The following is a 15,777-nucleotide window of genomic DNA, read 5'->3' as shown; positions in this document are numbered from 1 at the left end:
GAAAAACCAAAAAAAAAGAAAAAGAAAAAGAAAAAAAAGGAGAGAAGACAGATCCTTATTTATTGCCCACTGCCAGACAGCGTGGCCCCGCCCACCTGGAGCTGCCTTGGGTTTGTGGATCCTAGGGCTGACCCTTTCTGCAGTGACTCCTTAGGGGTTTACCTATCTCTCGGTTTTCACAGTTCCCCTGGAACCTCAGAGGGATTAGGTGAGGAAGAGGGGTCTTGTCTGGAGTCGCAGCAGACAGGACCGCACCTCGCTGTGTTTGTTCTGTGTAACATACCGTAGTCCCTGCTGCACACACTGATGCCCGCTGCGTGGCGGACCTCGGCTAGAGCACGTGTCCATCCTGACGTCTGTTGGACAGCGGGCACTGCTCTGGTGGGCTAGCTGATGGCATGTTGTTTGCCTTCAGGTTACAGGAGGCCATGGTCCTGATTTGTTTCCCAAGTTAGTAAGGGACAGGAAAGTCAGGTGGCCCATAAGTGGAAGTGTCTGTGTAGTATATCTGGGACAATTTACAGTTATTTCCTTACACTAGAATGTAGGGAAAACACGAGATCTTCAGAAAGTTTTACCTGGGCTCCTTCTCTCACGGGAGTGGGGGTTCTGGGCTGGCTTCTGTGGGGGTTCTGGGCTGGCTTCTGTGGTCCTGAGAGGCCACTTGAAGGCTGGTATTTGTCAGGCTGCCTGTTAGTTCTGTGGAAAGTCAAACATGACCGTGGAATGCTTTGCTTTCACTTCAGTGGGTCTGCCGGCCGGTGGCACAGGGCCATCTGCTTCCTGCCTTTTGTGGCTTCCCTGCTCAGTCAGATTCTTTAGGTTGGAAACGTGGTGTGGCAGGCATTCAGTTAATGAGTCACTTTGTGGTTTATCCAAGCAGTGTACTGAGGGTGACGCCTAGTTCTGGGCGAATACTGTCGCCTCTTTCTTGTCAACCATTTCTGCCCAGAAGTTGTTCTCAAAGAGTTGGCCATGTACAACATTGGACCCAGAATGTCTAGAGAAGACAATTTAGGTTTTTTTTTATTTGTTTGTTTTGTTTTGTTTTGGTTTGGTTTTGGTTTTTTGAGACAGGGTTTCTCTGTGTAGCCCTGGCTGTCCTGGAATTCACTTTATAGACCAGGCTGGCCTCGAACTCAGAAATCTGCCTGCCTCTGCCTCCCGAATGCTGGGATTAAAGGCGTGTGCCACCATGCCCGGCGACAATTTAGTCTTATATTTAGGAGAATGTCTTCCTGGTTGGATATTGATTAGAAATGTCTGTCTCTTGTTCAAATCTGAAAGGAACCAGAACTGCAGATTGGCTCAGATTGTAAAGGTTTGCAGAAGGCGGCGTCTCCGAGCCATGCGATGCCGTGCCTCCTCCAGTCCACTCAAAACTGTCTCTTGCTCCATTTTGCCACTGTGTAGGCTGAAAGTGAAGAAACGAAGGAGCGCCTGTTCGAGTCCATGCTGAGTGAGTGCCGAGACGCCCTCCAAGCCGTGAGGGAGGAGCTCAAGCCTGATCAGGTCAGCCCATCGCCTGTCCTCCCCCAGTCTGAGCTGTCCTGGGGTGCTCCCAGGGGTCATCACTGGGCCTTGGGCCATTTGTAGATGTGATCAGTGTGTAGGCAGCAGAGGTCTCTGACCCCAGACTGCACTTCATTCTCTTGGCCGTTCTTCAGTCATCCGTGGTCTCAGCCGCCTGTCTCCAGGGGCACCGCCTTCCTAATGGTGCCTTTCTGAGGTCCTTCCCACTCTATACCACACCCTAGTGTCTCCCTCGTGTAGTGTCCCCTACAGATGATCCCACTGCCTCAGCCTGTGGAGAGCTGGGATTTTTCTTTTTTTAAAGATTTATTTATTTATTATATGTAAGTACACTGTAGCTGTCTTCAGACACTCTGAAGAGGGGTTCATATCTCATTACAGATGGTTGTGAGCCACCATGTGGTTGCTGGGATTTGAACTCAGGACCTTCAGAAGAGCAGTCAGTGCTTTTACCCGCTGAGCCAGCCCCCCGACAGCTGGGTTTGCAGAAGTTGAAGCCATGACTGGTTAAGTGGCATTTTAACTTATGCTAAGATGGCTCTAAAGGTGGGGTGTGCACACCTGTAACTGGAACATTCTGTAGACAGAGGCAGGAGGACTACCACGTGCAGTAACATCTCCATGGATGCTGGAGGTCAAAGATGTGGGAGACTTAGGGGACTGGTCACACCGGGCACACGGGGATGGCAGAATTTGAGTCTACAGCTGGGAGGCTGTGGTCTCAGAGCCGGCAGTGGGGCTGTGGTCTCGCTGCTTTTTTTGTTTTGTGGTTCACTGCACATTGAACCTAGGACTTTGTGTATGCTGTGCAAGTCTTGTGGGGTTTTTAAAAAACTAGTTTGAGCCAAGCTCTCACCACGTTCCCAGACTGTTCAAACTCAGGCTCTTCCTGTCTGAGTCTCCTGATAGCCAGCACTTGAGGAGTGTGTGCCACCCTGACAGGACGGGACGCCTCAGCTGGCTGGCGTCAGCCTTTGGCTGGCAGTGGCACAGGGGTAATCTTGTCCTTCTGTTAATGGATTCCTGGGCATGACAGACACTTGATAGACTTTGTGGCTCTGGGGAGAGAACGTTCTGGCCCATCTTAGTTGAAGGGCACTGAGAGCCAAGGCCAAGAGTTTGACTTTATACCTTTTTTACCTTTTCAGAAACAGAGAGATTACACCCTCGATGGAGAGTCCGGGAAGGTGTCAAATCTCCAGTACCTGCACAGGTGAGCTTGGCTTTGGTGTGTGCTTATGTGCATTTACATTTTTAAATGTTATTTTATATATACAGTTGCCTGCACGCATATCTGTGCATCACATGTGTCCCTGCTGCTCCTGGAGGCCAGAAGAGGGTGTTGGGTGCCCTGGAACTTGAGTTACGGATGGTTGTGAGCTGTGTGGGCGCTGGGGCTCTACCCTGCTCTTCTGCGAGAGCACCCAGGCTGACTCCTGAGCCCTTCTCTTCCTTTTTGCTTGCTTGTTGATTTGAGGCAGGGTCTCCCCACCAGTCTCTCCTCTCAAGCCGGTCCTCAGCTGCAGCCTTGCTTTTGGGTTTTGTTTTCTCTCTTCCTCTCTCCCTCCCTTTTTCCCTCTGTGTGTGTGTAAGTGCAAGATCTCACTGGTAGTCAGGCTGGCCTCCAACTCTTAGTAATTCCTTGTGCCTCGGCCTTGAGCATGGTAGAATCTTAGGTATGAACCACCACAGCCAGCCTCTAGCAGTAACTTTGAAGCCTCTATGACCTCGGGCTCACTCCCTGTAGCTCCCGAGCTCTGCAGTTCATGTCACTTTCACACAATCATTTCAGCTCAGTTGAATTCCACCTGCAAGCCTTCAAATGAGACTAGGGGCTGCCCGGCTTCTCTGAGCGAGCGAGCACGGGACACCGTCTGCTCCGGTGGCCGATTCTCGCCCTCTGCATTTGCTGCTACTTGTGCAGTAACACAATAGTTGTCTTCCCCAGGGCTCTGTGCTTATGTGCCCACTTGCCACCAAACACACGCACTCACACACGGTCTCCATTCTTGGGGGTTTGGTATTTGTGGATGTCACATTGACTGTCAGATGACTCAGGTGCTTGGCATATCGTACAGGGTTCGCCATAGATGTTATCTGTTTAGTCAGCCTGAGGAGAAAGAGGCTCCTGGAGAGCTCTGCCTATGCATCTGTGTAGTTTAGAGCCCCAGAGTCAGAGTTGAGCTCACCTGACCTGGAGCGGGGCTTCTGAACCTTCACCTCCACTCAGTCTGAGGACACGTAGAACACCTTCCCACCTTCGGCGCTGCCCGTCAGGGCGTGGCTTTCCATTCTCCTAAGCTGCCCGTGGTTGAGAGGGCAGCTTTGGGGCAGAAGGGATGAGTCAGGAATCGGGTAGTCTTTGTGTTTTCGTGAATGTGGTGAACCTGTGCCTGCTTGTGTGTAATAGGAAAACCTTTTAGGAACATCTCTTCCGTATCTATCACCTGTTTCTCATATTCAACTTACTCAGATATTTTAACGTTCTTTGCATATTTACTTCTCTTATCTCTCAAAATGTCGCTGGTCTTGACTTGGTCACTTGTATGCCTAGTATAGCTGTAGCCTCCACTGCTCTGCGCACGCTCACTGAGCTGTGGCCTCCACTGCTCTGTGCACACTCCACTGAGCTGTGGCCTCTCTGCCTTCTCACTTCTCATCCGTGTGTGGCCTCTTAAAGCAGCCCCTGTGACTAGTGTGAGTAGGGCCACAGGTGACATCACACCGTCCTGTGTCAGAGCCCAGCAGCTGCCACATCAGAAGTTGGCTGCTGCTTTCTGAGGACTAGCAGTGTCCTCTGAAACTGGGAGCTTGTGGCTTTGGGAAAGGGTGTGAGGGCCAGATGGTCCTGCTCTGCGATCCTCCACACCCCACTATGTCAGCCCAAGTCAGTCTAGCATTGTTTGCAGAGCGTGAGCTTCCTTGAGTGTAACCTAAGCTGTTGTGTGGTATGTTGTAGCTACCTGACCTACATCAAGCTGTCAACAGCAATCAGGCGAAACGAGAACATGGCTAAAGGCTTGCACAGGGCTCTGCTGCAGCAGCAGCCGGAAGATGACAGCAAGCGCTCTCCCAGGCCTCAGGACCTCATCCGGCTCTATGACATCATTCTGCAGGTATCCCCTGGGGACTAGAAAGGCAGCTACCTCCTGCCATGTTGGCAGTGAAGGGCTTTTGAGAGCCTAGGGCAACTAGTTGGAAGACAAAGGAAGGTCTTGTGGTGGCTCACAGCCTAGTATCCCACGTTTCAGGCACTTGGCGTCTGGGTACTTGTGCACCTGCAGCGTTCACTCAGTGCTTTCCCCATGTAAGATGCTCTACAGGGTTAGGGCATCCAGAGACCTGCTGGTCAGTCAGTAAGCTTGCCTCGTGTAAGCCTGGCCTGGGCTTAGACCTGTACCCTAACATGTGGGACCATGGACAAGCTGTGCAGTAGATACAAGGTCTGAGCTGTATAATCTCCAGAAGAATGAACCAAGATTAGGGGCTGGGGAGGTGGCTCAGCAGAGGACTTGCTGCAAGGACCCGTAATCCCAGCACTGAAAGGTAAAGACAGGAGGGTCCCTGGGACTTAATGGCCAAACAGTCTAGCAAAGTGGGTGAGAGGGTGAGAATGTCTCGAAAAATAAGGTGAGCCGGGCATGGTGGCGCACACCTTTAACCCAGCACTCAGGAGGCAGAGACAGGCGGATTTCTGAGTTCGAGGCCAGCCTGGTCTACAAAGTTCCAGGACAGCCAGGGCTATACAGAGAAACCCTGTCTCAAAAAACCAAAATAAATAAATAAATAAATAAAAGGTGAGGGAGGGGTCTAAAGGATGATGCTTCAGAGTGCTTGCTGTGCGCTGGAGACGTGATTCAGTGATGAAGAATATTATCAGTTCTTGCAGAGGATAGGAGTTGGGTTCCCAGCCCCAGTGCAGGCGGTTCACAATTCACAACCGTGTCACTCCAAGGAGTCCAACATCCTCTTCTGGCCTCCGTGAGCCGCCACAGTCATGTGTATATATACACATAAATAAAAATAAAATTACTCTTAACAACAACAGTGCTGGGCTGGAGAGACGGCTCAGTGGTTAAGAGCACTGACTACTTTTCCAGAAGTCCTGAGTTCAATTCCCAGCACCCACATGGTGACTCACAACCATTTGTAACGTGTTGTGTGTAGTTTTGTGCTACTGCCTTTAGCTCCAGGAGGTGACTGCGCTACCAGTCCCCACCTGGCTTCCTTTGAATCCAAGGATAAAAGACACTCCCTTCCTGGTTCAAAAAAGACATTGACAGATTAAGAACCAATTGAGGAGCAGGACCTCCTGCTCATGGATGGGTTCCAGTGCCCTGCTATGGTGTGCCTAAAGACACCTTCAGTATACTCATATACATAAAATAAGTAATTACAAAACAACAATGCGGAAGACACTTGCAGAGCATGGTGGCATACACCTGTGACCCCAGTCCTCCCGAGGCAGGGGCAGGGGCAGGGGCAGGTGGGGCTCTGAGTTAGAGGCCAGCCTGGGCTACATAGACAGACCCTGCACCTTTCCTCTTCTTCGGAGAACCTGAGATTGGTTCCCAGAACTCAAGTCAGATGACTCCCAATTCCCTGAGCTCCACCTGCTAAAGATCTAAAACCTCCTTTGGTCTCTGTGCACTGCACATGTGGCATACACAACCACATAAGTAAGAACATCCTGAAAAGAAAAAAAGGTGACACCGGGTGTGCTGTGTGCCTTTAATTCCAGCACAGGGAAGGTAGAGGAAGCTCTGTGCACATGGTGAGTGCCAGGACAGCCAGGGCTGCATAATAGAGAGGCCTTGTCTCAGAAGGGAGGGAGGGAGGGAGGGAGGGAGGGAGGAAGGGAGGGAGGGAGGGAAAGTTAAGCAGAGAACAATTGAGGAAAATACCCAGTTTTGACCTCTGGCCTCCATGTGCGTATGCACACATGTGTACATACATGTAAGTACAGGCATACACATAAGCTGACTGTCACTGTCAAGTGGGTGAACCAAACTGAAGTGCGGATTTTCCCATCCATGTAGTCCAGGAAGTCTCCGAAGGTTGGTGAGAGGTGGGTTGAGTGTTAAGGGACAAGTGTGCTTTTGGTGACAACAGATACAGAGCTGCCAGGCCACCCCTCACTTGACTTCCTAAAAGGTCTTCTTTGGGTCTTCTCGTGGATTTTCTTGTTCTATCTGTTGTTGTATAGAATCTGGTGGAATTGCTGCAGCTTCCTGGTTTAGAAGAGGACAGAACCTTCCAGAAAGAGATAGGCCTCAAGACCCTGGTCTTCAAAGCTTACAGGTAAGATCCTTGAGGGTTAGAAGGCTGAGTGCTGCACCCCAGCTCTGCTGGGGCTCCCAGCAAAGATGGCAGCCAGGAGTTTCCAGAGTTCTTCATCTAAGAGAGCCACAGGTTTCAAAGGCATTGGCGAAGTAGAGCAGCCAGGTCAGGAGCCTGATCTGAACTGGGGAGACTGAGCACCTCAGATCCTCACACAAGAGCTGAGTCGGAGTGGCTCACTTGAAAGGGACTGCTCACCAGGACAGGGTCTAGGCGGACAGCAGGGGATGTGTGCGTGTCCTACCTCAGTCTAGGCGGACAGCAGGGGATGTGTGCGAGTCCTACCTCGGTCTCCCTAGGCTCCCCTGTCTGCTCATGCCCCTCCTGCTGTGTCAAGGGCAGCACTAAAGCTCTGTTGGCCCTGGAGAATTTTGGTGTGATTTTTTTTGAAAAGCTCTGGTTCGAGACAGATAGATAGTTGTGGTGTAGTCATGCAGACAGGCGATGAGCAGGGTCCTGTTGGTGTAGTCAGTACTCCTCTCTCGCCTGCCTCTAGCTGCCACCATCCTGGGGAACTGTCTCCTCTGACGTCAGTCACTGAAAGACAGTGGCTCGTGTTGGACCTGCAGAGCCATCTGAAATTGCTGGGACACTTGGAAGTTTGCCTGCAGAGCGTTAGGGTGGGGTTTCACAAGCAATGATCCAGAGTTCATCCTGTTTCCAGCTTTAACATTAAGCCTGCCAGTGAGGACAGCCCTGGTGTTGGGCAACTGTTGCTTTAAATGGCGACTCTCCCCATCAGGTGTTTCTTCATTGCTCAGTCTTACGTGCTGGTGAAGAAGTGGAGTGAAGCCCTCGTCCTGTATGACAGAGTTCTCAAATATGCAAATGAAGTGAGTTCTCACGGAGGAGCTTCTAAGAACAGCCTGAAGGTGAGCTGGGCCTCCTCTTGTTTCCAAGCCAGTGAGGGGTCCAGGGACTGGGAGGGTACAGTCACCGGCAGCTCCTACGGCAGCCCTTCTCCTCCCTGCTCCCTGAGTCACTGTACTGTAACCTCCCCTGCTCTGGACCTGAAAAGGGTTTAACTATGACAGGAAGCCATTTCAGCCATCTCTCGTAGGACACCCTGGTAACCCTTGCCCTGAAGAGGCTGAGGCTGCAGAACCAGGAGTTTAAAGCTAATCTAGGCTACAAAGCAAGCTCAGAGTCACAGCTAAAGCATGTCTGCAGGAACAGGGTGGGGAATGTCACTGCTGCTTGCAGAGACAAAAACTCCACACATTGTCCTCAGATTGGCTGCTCGCTGAAATAACTCTGACGGGTGTGAGATCTGGAATCGACAAGGGATTTCACACCTGACCCACCTTTGTTCTTGGGGGTGTAGCTGACCGAGCCTTTATCCTTACCATGGTTCAGGGTTCTCATTTGCCAAATGCAAGTTGAGAGTGGCCACCCCAGAGTGCTCGCCCACAGGTATTTACAGGTTTGTGTGCCCTGGGTGTCAGCTGGCACTCAGAGCTCAGCAGCAGAGTTGCTCTCAGGCTGTGTCAGCCTCCCCACTTGGAAGAAGACAGGGCAGTGTTGGGATTGGTTTCTGATGTTTTCGGGGATGGGATATCTATCTCCAGGTTGGTCTCAAACTCACTGTTTGGCTGAGGCTGGCCTTGAACTCATGTTCTCTTTGCCTCTACCTCCCAAGGGCTAGAATTAACCACCAGACCCAGAATGTGTTCGGTTTTTTGTTTTTCTTTTTTATAGTAGAGACATTTTTAAAAATAGGGACTTTTTTGTTTTGTTTTTTTGAGACAGGGTTTCTCTGTGTAGGCCTGGCTGTCCTGGAACTCTCCTGTGGACCAGGCTAGCCTTGAACACAGAAGAGATCTGCTGCCTCTGCCTCCTGAACCCCGGTGGGATCAGCTACCGCAGGTCTGTGAGGCTCATAGCTCCACCTTGCCTGCCTCTGACTGTATTCTCTGTTGTACAGGACCTGCCTGACGTGCAAGAACTAATCACTCAGGTGCGGTCAGAGAAGTGCTCGCTGCAGGCCGCAGCCATCCTGGGTGAGCCACCTCCCTGGTCTCAGCTGTGTCCCCAGAATCTTCTGCTACTCTTCTTCCACACCCAACACCACCTTTTTACTATAAAAAGCGTTATTTCAGTTAATCTCTTAAGATTGCTATTTCCTAGCCTTATTGCCTGTTAAACTGGGCACTGAACTGTGCAGAGGAATTTGGAAAAACCCATCAAGCTGTCCCTTCTCCTTAGCATCTCACAAACTCTGCAGCTCCTGAGAGCTGGCCACAGTGGGTCCCTCGCTGTGTTCCTCCTGACCAGCTTGACACGGCGTTTAGAGCCCTGTTCACCATGATAAAAAGCCACACAGCAGTAAGAGTGTGCAAAGTCCCTGTTCTTACTAAATCCCTGTGGAATTTTCAGATGCAAATGACTCTCATCAAACAGACACCTCGTCCCAAGTCAAAGACAATACGGTAAGACCAGCTGTGGCATCCGGGGTAAGGGAGCATTCTGTCCCTGGGTCTAGGCACCCCTACTTCTTCCCTTTTCTTGCCCAGACACCCACAAATACTCAGTGGCTTGTTGGTGGTCCATATCCCCTAGGGAAGTGGAGGAAGGTCCCTCCAGGTTACTCCGTGACAGTAACTGATGTTGGGACTGGAGGATGGCTTAGCGGTTACTTGCTGTTGCAGGGGACCCAGGTTTGATTTCAGATATCCACTGTGGACCTTCTTATTGATGTTTTGATGTGTCTTCCAGCCTCTGGTTGAACGGTTTGAGTCCTTTTGCCTGGACCCTTCCCTCGTCACCAAGCAAGCCAACCTCGTGCACTTCCCACCAGGGTTCCAGCCCATCCCTTGCAAGCCTTTGTTCTTTGACCTGGCCCTCAACCATGTGGCCTTCCCACCCCTTGAGGACAAATTGGAGCAGAAGACCAAGAGTGGCCTCACAGGCTACATCAAGGGCATCTTTGGTTTCAGGAGCTAACCAGCCAGGCTCTTCCTCGGGGCAGGGAGGTCCTGGCATACTGTGTATTGAGACAGACCCGACAAGTTCCATGGCATTAAATCCAGTTCTGGGTTGGCTGGGGCAGAGCTCAGGACCCTCAGCCCTGCGGCCATTCATCTTGTGTGTTTGTGACTTACTCTTGTAGCCTGTCATCCTCTGGGCCCAGAGTCAGGGTCTCTGTGTCCCCTGGGCCTCCTGGGGACTGCTGCTGTCCTACCCTTGTAAGCCATGGCTGATCGCTGTTGGTCCACACCAGGCCTGGGGGGCTTGGGAGTGTTTGTCATGTGTACTCAGTCCCATGGATTTGAAATGACCCCTCCTCGCTGTGAGCGTCCAAAGTCTCCTGAAGTTTGTCAATGACTGAAACACAGGCAATGTCACCCAGAGTTGTGGTCAGCCTTACCCTTCTCCGAGAACAAGCAGAGCTCTCTATTTTTAACTATGTTACACTCATAAATGAGGAAACCAAATCTTCTATTAAAAGGCAAAGATGATAGAGGCTGTGTCTGGTTTTTGCATGTCCTCCCTCACCCTCCACCCAGCTCCCCGGGGCCTGGTTGACTGACTGTGAGGGCAAGTGAATGCAGCCTTGCTGGCAGCCAGATGTGGCCTTAGAGGCAGTTTTCAGTGTCTCCATCTGTGAGTTTAGACAACACCACATTTCCTTCTACACTCCTCCTCTTTACCTGTGGCTGTTTGCTTTGGATATTGGATATACTTTAATTTCCATGACAGGCATAAACCTGAAATACACAGGTGCCTCGCAGTCCCTTTGGAAAGCGAAGGCCCACCGGGAATGAGACATTGGTTCTGTGCTTCAGACCAGAGCTGCCTCGATAGTGTGAGGGAGGGCAGGCGGAGGCTGAGAGGCTGAGGGTGTGCACTCACTCCAAGGGTGAAAGATCTAGAAAGGGTTATTACGGGAGACATGCTGGGCTAGCCTGGGCTGCTCAAAGGGGCTGCCTTCTCCCTGGGGAATTGCCAAAGTGTCAAGGAGCCGCATGACTGTTTATCACGTATGAGTTGGGCTGTCATGGATCTTGTCTGGTTCTGTTTAAGTTTCGTCATCTGCCTGTGATTTAGGAGTTTCCTTTTTTTCCCCTCTGTTCCCTCCCTTCCCTATGAAGAGATAGCAAGATGGATGCCTACAGGTTGACAGCTGCAGATAGTCCTGAAGGTCCTGCTCAGTGTCCGAGATGGGCTGAGGCGGTATTGAGGTCATTACATTACCTTTTGGAATTGGTGACAGAACCCAGGCCTTGCCGATGCTGGGCAGGAACTCTACCATCGGGTCACTGAAGCTCTGGGCCTTTCTTCCTACCCCTCCCCTCCGCTGCCCTTGCAGCCCCAGGCCACGCTGGCTGAGGCTGTGCATCTCTGTACCGCCCTGAGGTGCTGCTGTGCAGGAGTTTAGTGTAGTGTGTGAGAGGGTGAGGGGTGGAGAGGTTCCGGCTGTGGCTCAGTTTACCTCTTCTTAAGAAGCAGGTCTCACAACCCCCAGCCTCATGGGGAACCACACCCCAAATGGTAGGGACAGAGAGAGAGAGAGAGAGAGAGGTTCATCATTCTGACTGTGCTCGCTCTTCATTGGTTTTCTACCTCCCAGTGCCCTGCCCTCCGCACCCTGAAGAGCACTGCCCGCTGCCAGCCTCATGCTGACCATGACAGAATGATGTAAAATACTGCATCTGACACACACACAGGTATTTATATAAGAAAATGGACCAGGCTGGAGAAATGGCTCAGTGGTTAAGAGCACTGACTGCTCTTCCTCAGGACCTGAGTTCAAATCCCAGGAACCACATGGTGACTCACAACCATCTGTAATAAGATCTGATGCCCACTTCTGGTGTGTCTAAAGACAGCTACAGTGTACTTAGATAAAATAATAAATAAAATCTTTGTGCCAGAGCGAGCACGGTTAGAGCAAGCAGGGTCAGCTGGAGTGAGTGGGGCCTGAATTCAATTCCCAGCATCCACATGATGGCTCACAACTGTCTACAGCTACAGTATACTCATGTACATGAAAGAAAGAAAGAAAGAAAGGAAGGAAGGAAAGAAAGAAAAAAAAAAGGAAGGAAGGAAAGAAAGAAAAAAGAAAATGGGCCTGACAGATCAGGGCTGAGGTCTCTAATTAGCTCACAGTTGGGTTCATGAATCACAGCCTGGATCACAGACCTAAGGCTCAGGAGATGGGCCCTGTTCTCTTGTGGCTCATGTCCCTTCTGTCTTCTGTCTTTCTGAATTGAGAGAGGACTCCAGGGAGAATCCACCCCTCTTACTACTCACTGGTTTCGTGTCTACCTGATGGGACACTTCGAGAGAAAGGGTTCCGCTGGGACAAGGGACACTGGTGCGGGGGGACCTTAGAAACTCCTGGGTGTTTTTCCCATCATGCCCTCATCTGATGTATGCCTCTCCCTCAGTGCTTCATATCAAGAGTGAACTTTTGAAACTCCTGCTCGCAGTGGGACATTGCCAGGCCTGCACCCTTCCCTGTAGCAACTTAGGGTCTCTCCAGAGCGGTAAGCTGACAGCTTATGATGACCGAGCAATCCTTGTCCCTCAGTGACCTTGGACCACAGGAAGCACTTCTTCCTAAAAGCTGGGGTCCTGGCTTCATCCTGTCCAAGAAAGAAGGACCCTGCGTACCTAATAACACAGAAAAGCTAGTTGACTGCAGGATGCAGAGCAGGCCCTTGCTGCCTGCAACTCTGAGCATTCAGAGGACTTAAGAAAATGCCCAAAGATAGCAAAGATCTCAGCCGTTTTTGATTTATTAGGTGTTTTTATTCTTTGAGGACAGTTGTTGCTATAAAGGAGATAGAAAGCAGATTTAGCTGTAGAATTTGCCGATGCTCCAAGGCTCCAGAGAATAAATTGGAAGCTGCCTGCATCCTGACAGCACCATTTGCAAGTCTAACCTGCTGTCCCTTTAGCATTGGACACCCTTGCGTGATGGCTGCCAGAGGTCTGCAGAGCCTGGGAAAAGCTATGGTCAGGGACACTTCAGGGCAAGCCAGAAACCCACCAGTCCAGTGGGGATGCCTGTCTGACTTCCCGTTTCATCCTCTGCGCAGGAAGAGCTCTACAGATGTCTACAGAGGAATTGTTAGTTTCATGTAGGTCCCACACCCCCCCCCAAAAAAAACCCCAAACAAAAAGACAGACAACAACTTTATATGGCATATTTAATTTCCTCTTACTGGGGGAGGGGTGCGCACGTACTGTGGTGCGGGTGCGGAGGTCAGGGGACAACTTTCAAGGTTCATTCTTCCACCGTGCGTCTGTCTCCTGAGTGCTCTGATTAGGGCTTTGGCAGCTCCGGGAGTTGTTAAACTCTGCTTCCAGTCCCTTGGTGCAGAAGGTCCCAAAGGAAAAGCAGCATCGGACCTGGCCTTCCACACACTTCAGATGCTGCCTGGTCAGGTGCCACCTTTGATGCCCCTGGCATTCCATTTTCTAGACACACCGCCAAGAGAACCTGCCCCAGGCAGCTGTGCGGATGCCTGCCTGCGGCCCAGCCTTCTGTGTCTGACTGAGGCTTCTCTGACTCCCCCACCTAGCTGCTCTCTCTAGGCCGGTTGGTGGATGGCTTCGTCGGACGGAGAGCACAAAGAAAAAAAGGGCATTCGGGCTGTCCAAGGGTCAGGCGGCAGATTCTGTGCAAACCAAGGGCAATTTCCTGCTTCCAGGGAAAGAGAATTAATTGCCGCCATCTGCTCCCAGGGGCCAAGGCCTGCTGGAGGGGCTCCTGAGCTTGGGGTGGGGTGGGGGGCTTGAGGCTTGGTGTGTTTGCCAATTGCTCCCCAGGGGCCTAGCTGGTCTTGTACTTAGCCGTGCTGCCTGGTTCTCAGTCTGCTCGGCCCTCCTCAGAGCCCACTGTGGCTTCACATGAGCTGCCCACTTCAGCCTGGAGTTGCAGATTAGGGACATGAACGCACTGCCACTGAAGTCACAGGGGAAGAAGGACTGGGAAAATCAGCTGATTTCAAATGCCTGGATCCACAGAGGAGGAAGCAGGGCAAGGGCAGGGAGGACCAGAAACCATGTGCCACGGGGCTGTAGGCGGGCACCTGGGGTCTGCCCTGTTCAACTGGTAGGTCAGAGCTAGGCTACTAAGTCTGTTTGTTGTTGTTTCTTTCTCTGTGTTAGACGGGGTCTTGGCATCAAATTCTGTGTCAATCCTCTTGCCTCTGCCTCCCAAATAGTAGAATTATAGGGATGTTATCACCATTACTGGCTTGTACCACAGAATTTTGTTTTGCGACAGTCTCATGGAGTTAATCATGAAGATGACCTTGAACTCCTGATAGCAAGCATGGCCAGCCACCCACCTATGTTTCAGAGAGATCCAACTTGCACTACAGACACGAGCTTCCCCTGCTAGGAGCCACAGACCCACTTTGTTTGTTTGTTTGTTTGTTTGTTTTCTAGACAGGGTTTCTCTGTGTAACCCTGGCTGTCCTGGAACTCACTCTGTAGACCAGGCTGACCTCGAACTCAGAAATCCACTTGCCTCTGTCTCCCAATTGCTGATATTAAAGGTGTGTACCACCATTGCCTGGCAGACTTACTTATTTTAATTTTTATTTTTTAAATTCTATGTGAGTGTCTTGCTACATCCTTTCCTGTGCACACCAGGCATGCACAGCTCAGGGTGGAAGAGGGCTTCAGATCCCCCGGAACTAGAGTCTTGGAGGGCTGTGAGCCTCCATGTGGGTTCTAGGAATTGAACCTGGGTCCTTGGCAAGAGCAGCCAGTGCTCTTAACTGCTGAGTCATCTCTCCAGCCCCTTATTTATTTATTTTTAAGACAGGGCCTCCTATTGCTCTGGCTGGTCTCAAACTTAATACATAGGCAGAGGTGGCCTTGAATTACTGATCTTCCTGCCTCTACCGATCCAATCTTTTGGATTTTTTTGTTTGTTTGTTTGTTTTTCAAGACAGGGTTTCTCTGTGTAGCTCTGGCTGTCCTGGAACTCACTCTGTAGACCAGGCTGGCCTCGAACTCAGAAGTCTGCCTGCTTCTGCCTCCCAAATGCTGGGATTAAAGGTGTGCGCCACCATGCCCGGCTGGATTACACATCTCACTTTGGTTTAGGCTCGTTCAGATGCTGAGCAGCCACAAGGCGAATCAGAGCCAGGAGTCTTCCTGCCTGCAGCTGGCCAGCCCTCAGCTGGGAGCTGATTTGATTTCACTGGACAGTGACAGTCAACAGTCACACCAGGAGGTCAGCTCTTGTTTTTTTTTTTTTTTTTTTTCTTGCATTGAGTCAATTAGCCCTTGAGCCTGGGAGCTGTGCTCGGCCACCACAGTGCTGGTCGTTGCCTGGGGGGCTTCTGTAGAGGAGACCAGCTGCTGTCTGAGTACCTTCCACCATTCCACCCCACCTCCCACAGCTACTGCCTCCCAGGAAGTGTCCTGTCTCAAAGGTGAAGACAGCTGTGTGGACACTGGGCTTGGCGGGGGAAGGTGGTAGTTAGTATGGACCTCTGGGCCATGCAGTCACTTAAATAGCCCCTTAGGAGGAGAGCTGATTGTAGGCATGACATTAGTGTTTAGAAGGAAATTGTCGCCGGGATTGAAATGGAGGAGGGCTGCGATGAAGGCTGAGTGGTTTGCACCCCTGATGACATCATCTCACTAATCATTTTGTGCCTGGGAGCAGTGGGCATCGTAGGCCACTGTGTTTCCTGTGGCTGTTGGCTCTGCCAGGTCCTCCCTCTGCCTTCTTCAGCTCCCTTTGCCACTAGCAACTCTTTCAGGAGCTGAAAATGGAATCTTCGCTCTAGTTCAGTGGCCAAACTCTGTAACTTCTTGGTGAGATGCGGCCAAAAGACGACTGGGCCTCTTCCGTTGCTCTGAGGCCCTGCTAGAAATAGGAGTTGACTTGGTGTCAGATATGAGAGAAAAGCCATTAAATCTTTTTTTCTTTTT

General features: G+C 51.1%; 1 protein-coding gene across 1 annotated transcript in view; it reads left to right on the top strand.

The window, feature by feature from the left end:
- Srp68 (signal recognition particle 68) overlaps positions 1–10,333 on the top strand; it is a 27,387-nt gene extending 17,054 nt beyond the window's left edge. Inside the window, exons 9-16 of the mRNA XM_021211457.2 lie at positions 1,414–1,512; positions 2,682–2,746; positions 4,493–4,649; positions 6,740–6,834; positions 7,616–7,745; positions 8,798–8,873; positions 9,250–9,302; positions 9,589–10,333. Of these exons, the coding sequence (XP_021067116.1) occupies positions 1,414–1,512; positions 2,682–2,746; positions 4,493–4,649; positions 6,740–6,834; positions 7,616–7,745; positions 8,798–8,873; positions 9,250–9,302; positions 9,589–9,816 (903 nt within the window). The 3' untranslated portion in view covers positions 9,817–10,333. The remainder of the gene's footprint in view (positions 1–1,413; positions 1,513–2,681; positions 2,747–4,492; positions 4,650–6,739; positions 6,835–7,615; positions 7,746–8,797; positions 8,874–9,249; positions 9,303–9,588) is intronic.
- Positions 10,334–15,777: the final 5,444 nt, after the last annotated feature.

Source organism: Mus pahari, chromosome 14 (assembly GCF_900095145.1).
Source record: "Mus pahari chromosome 14, PAHARI_EIJ_v1.1, whole genome shotgun sequence".
Classification (NCBI taxonomy): Eukaryota; Metazoa; Chordata; class Mammalia; order Rodentia; family Muridae; genus Mus; species Mus pahari.
The sequence above is the reverse complement of the archived record's forward strand: the minus strand, read 5'-3'. Positions and strand labels throughout refer to the sequence as shown.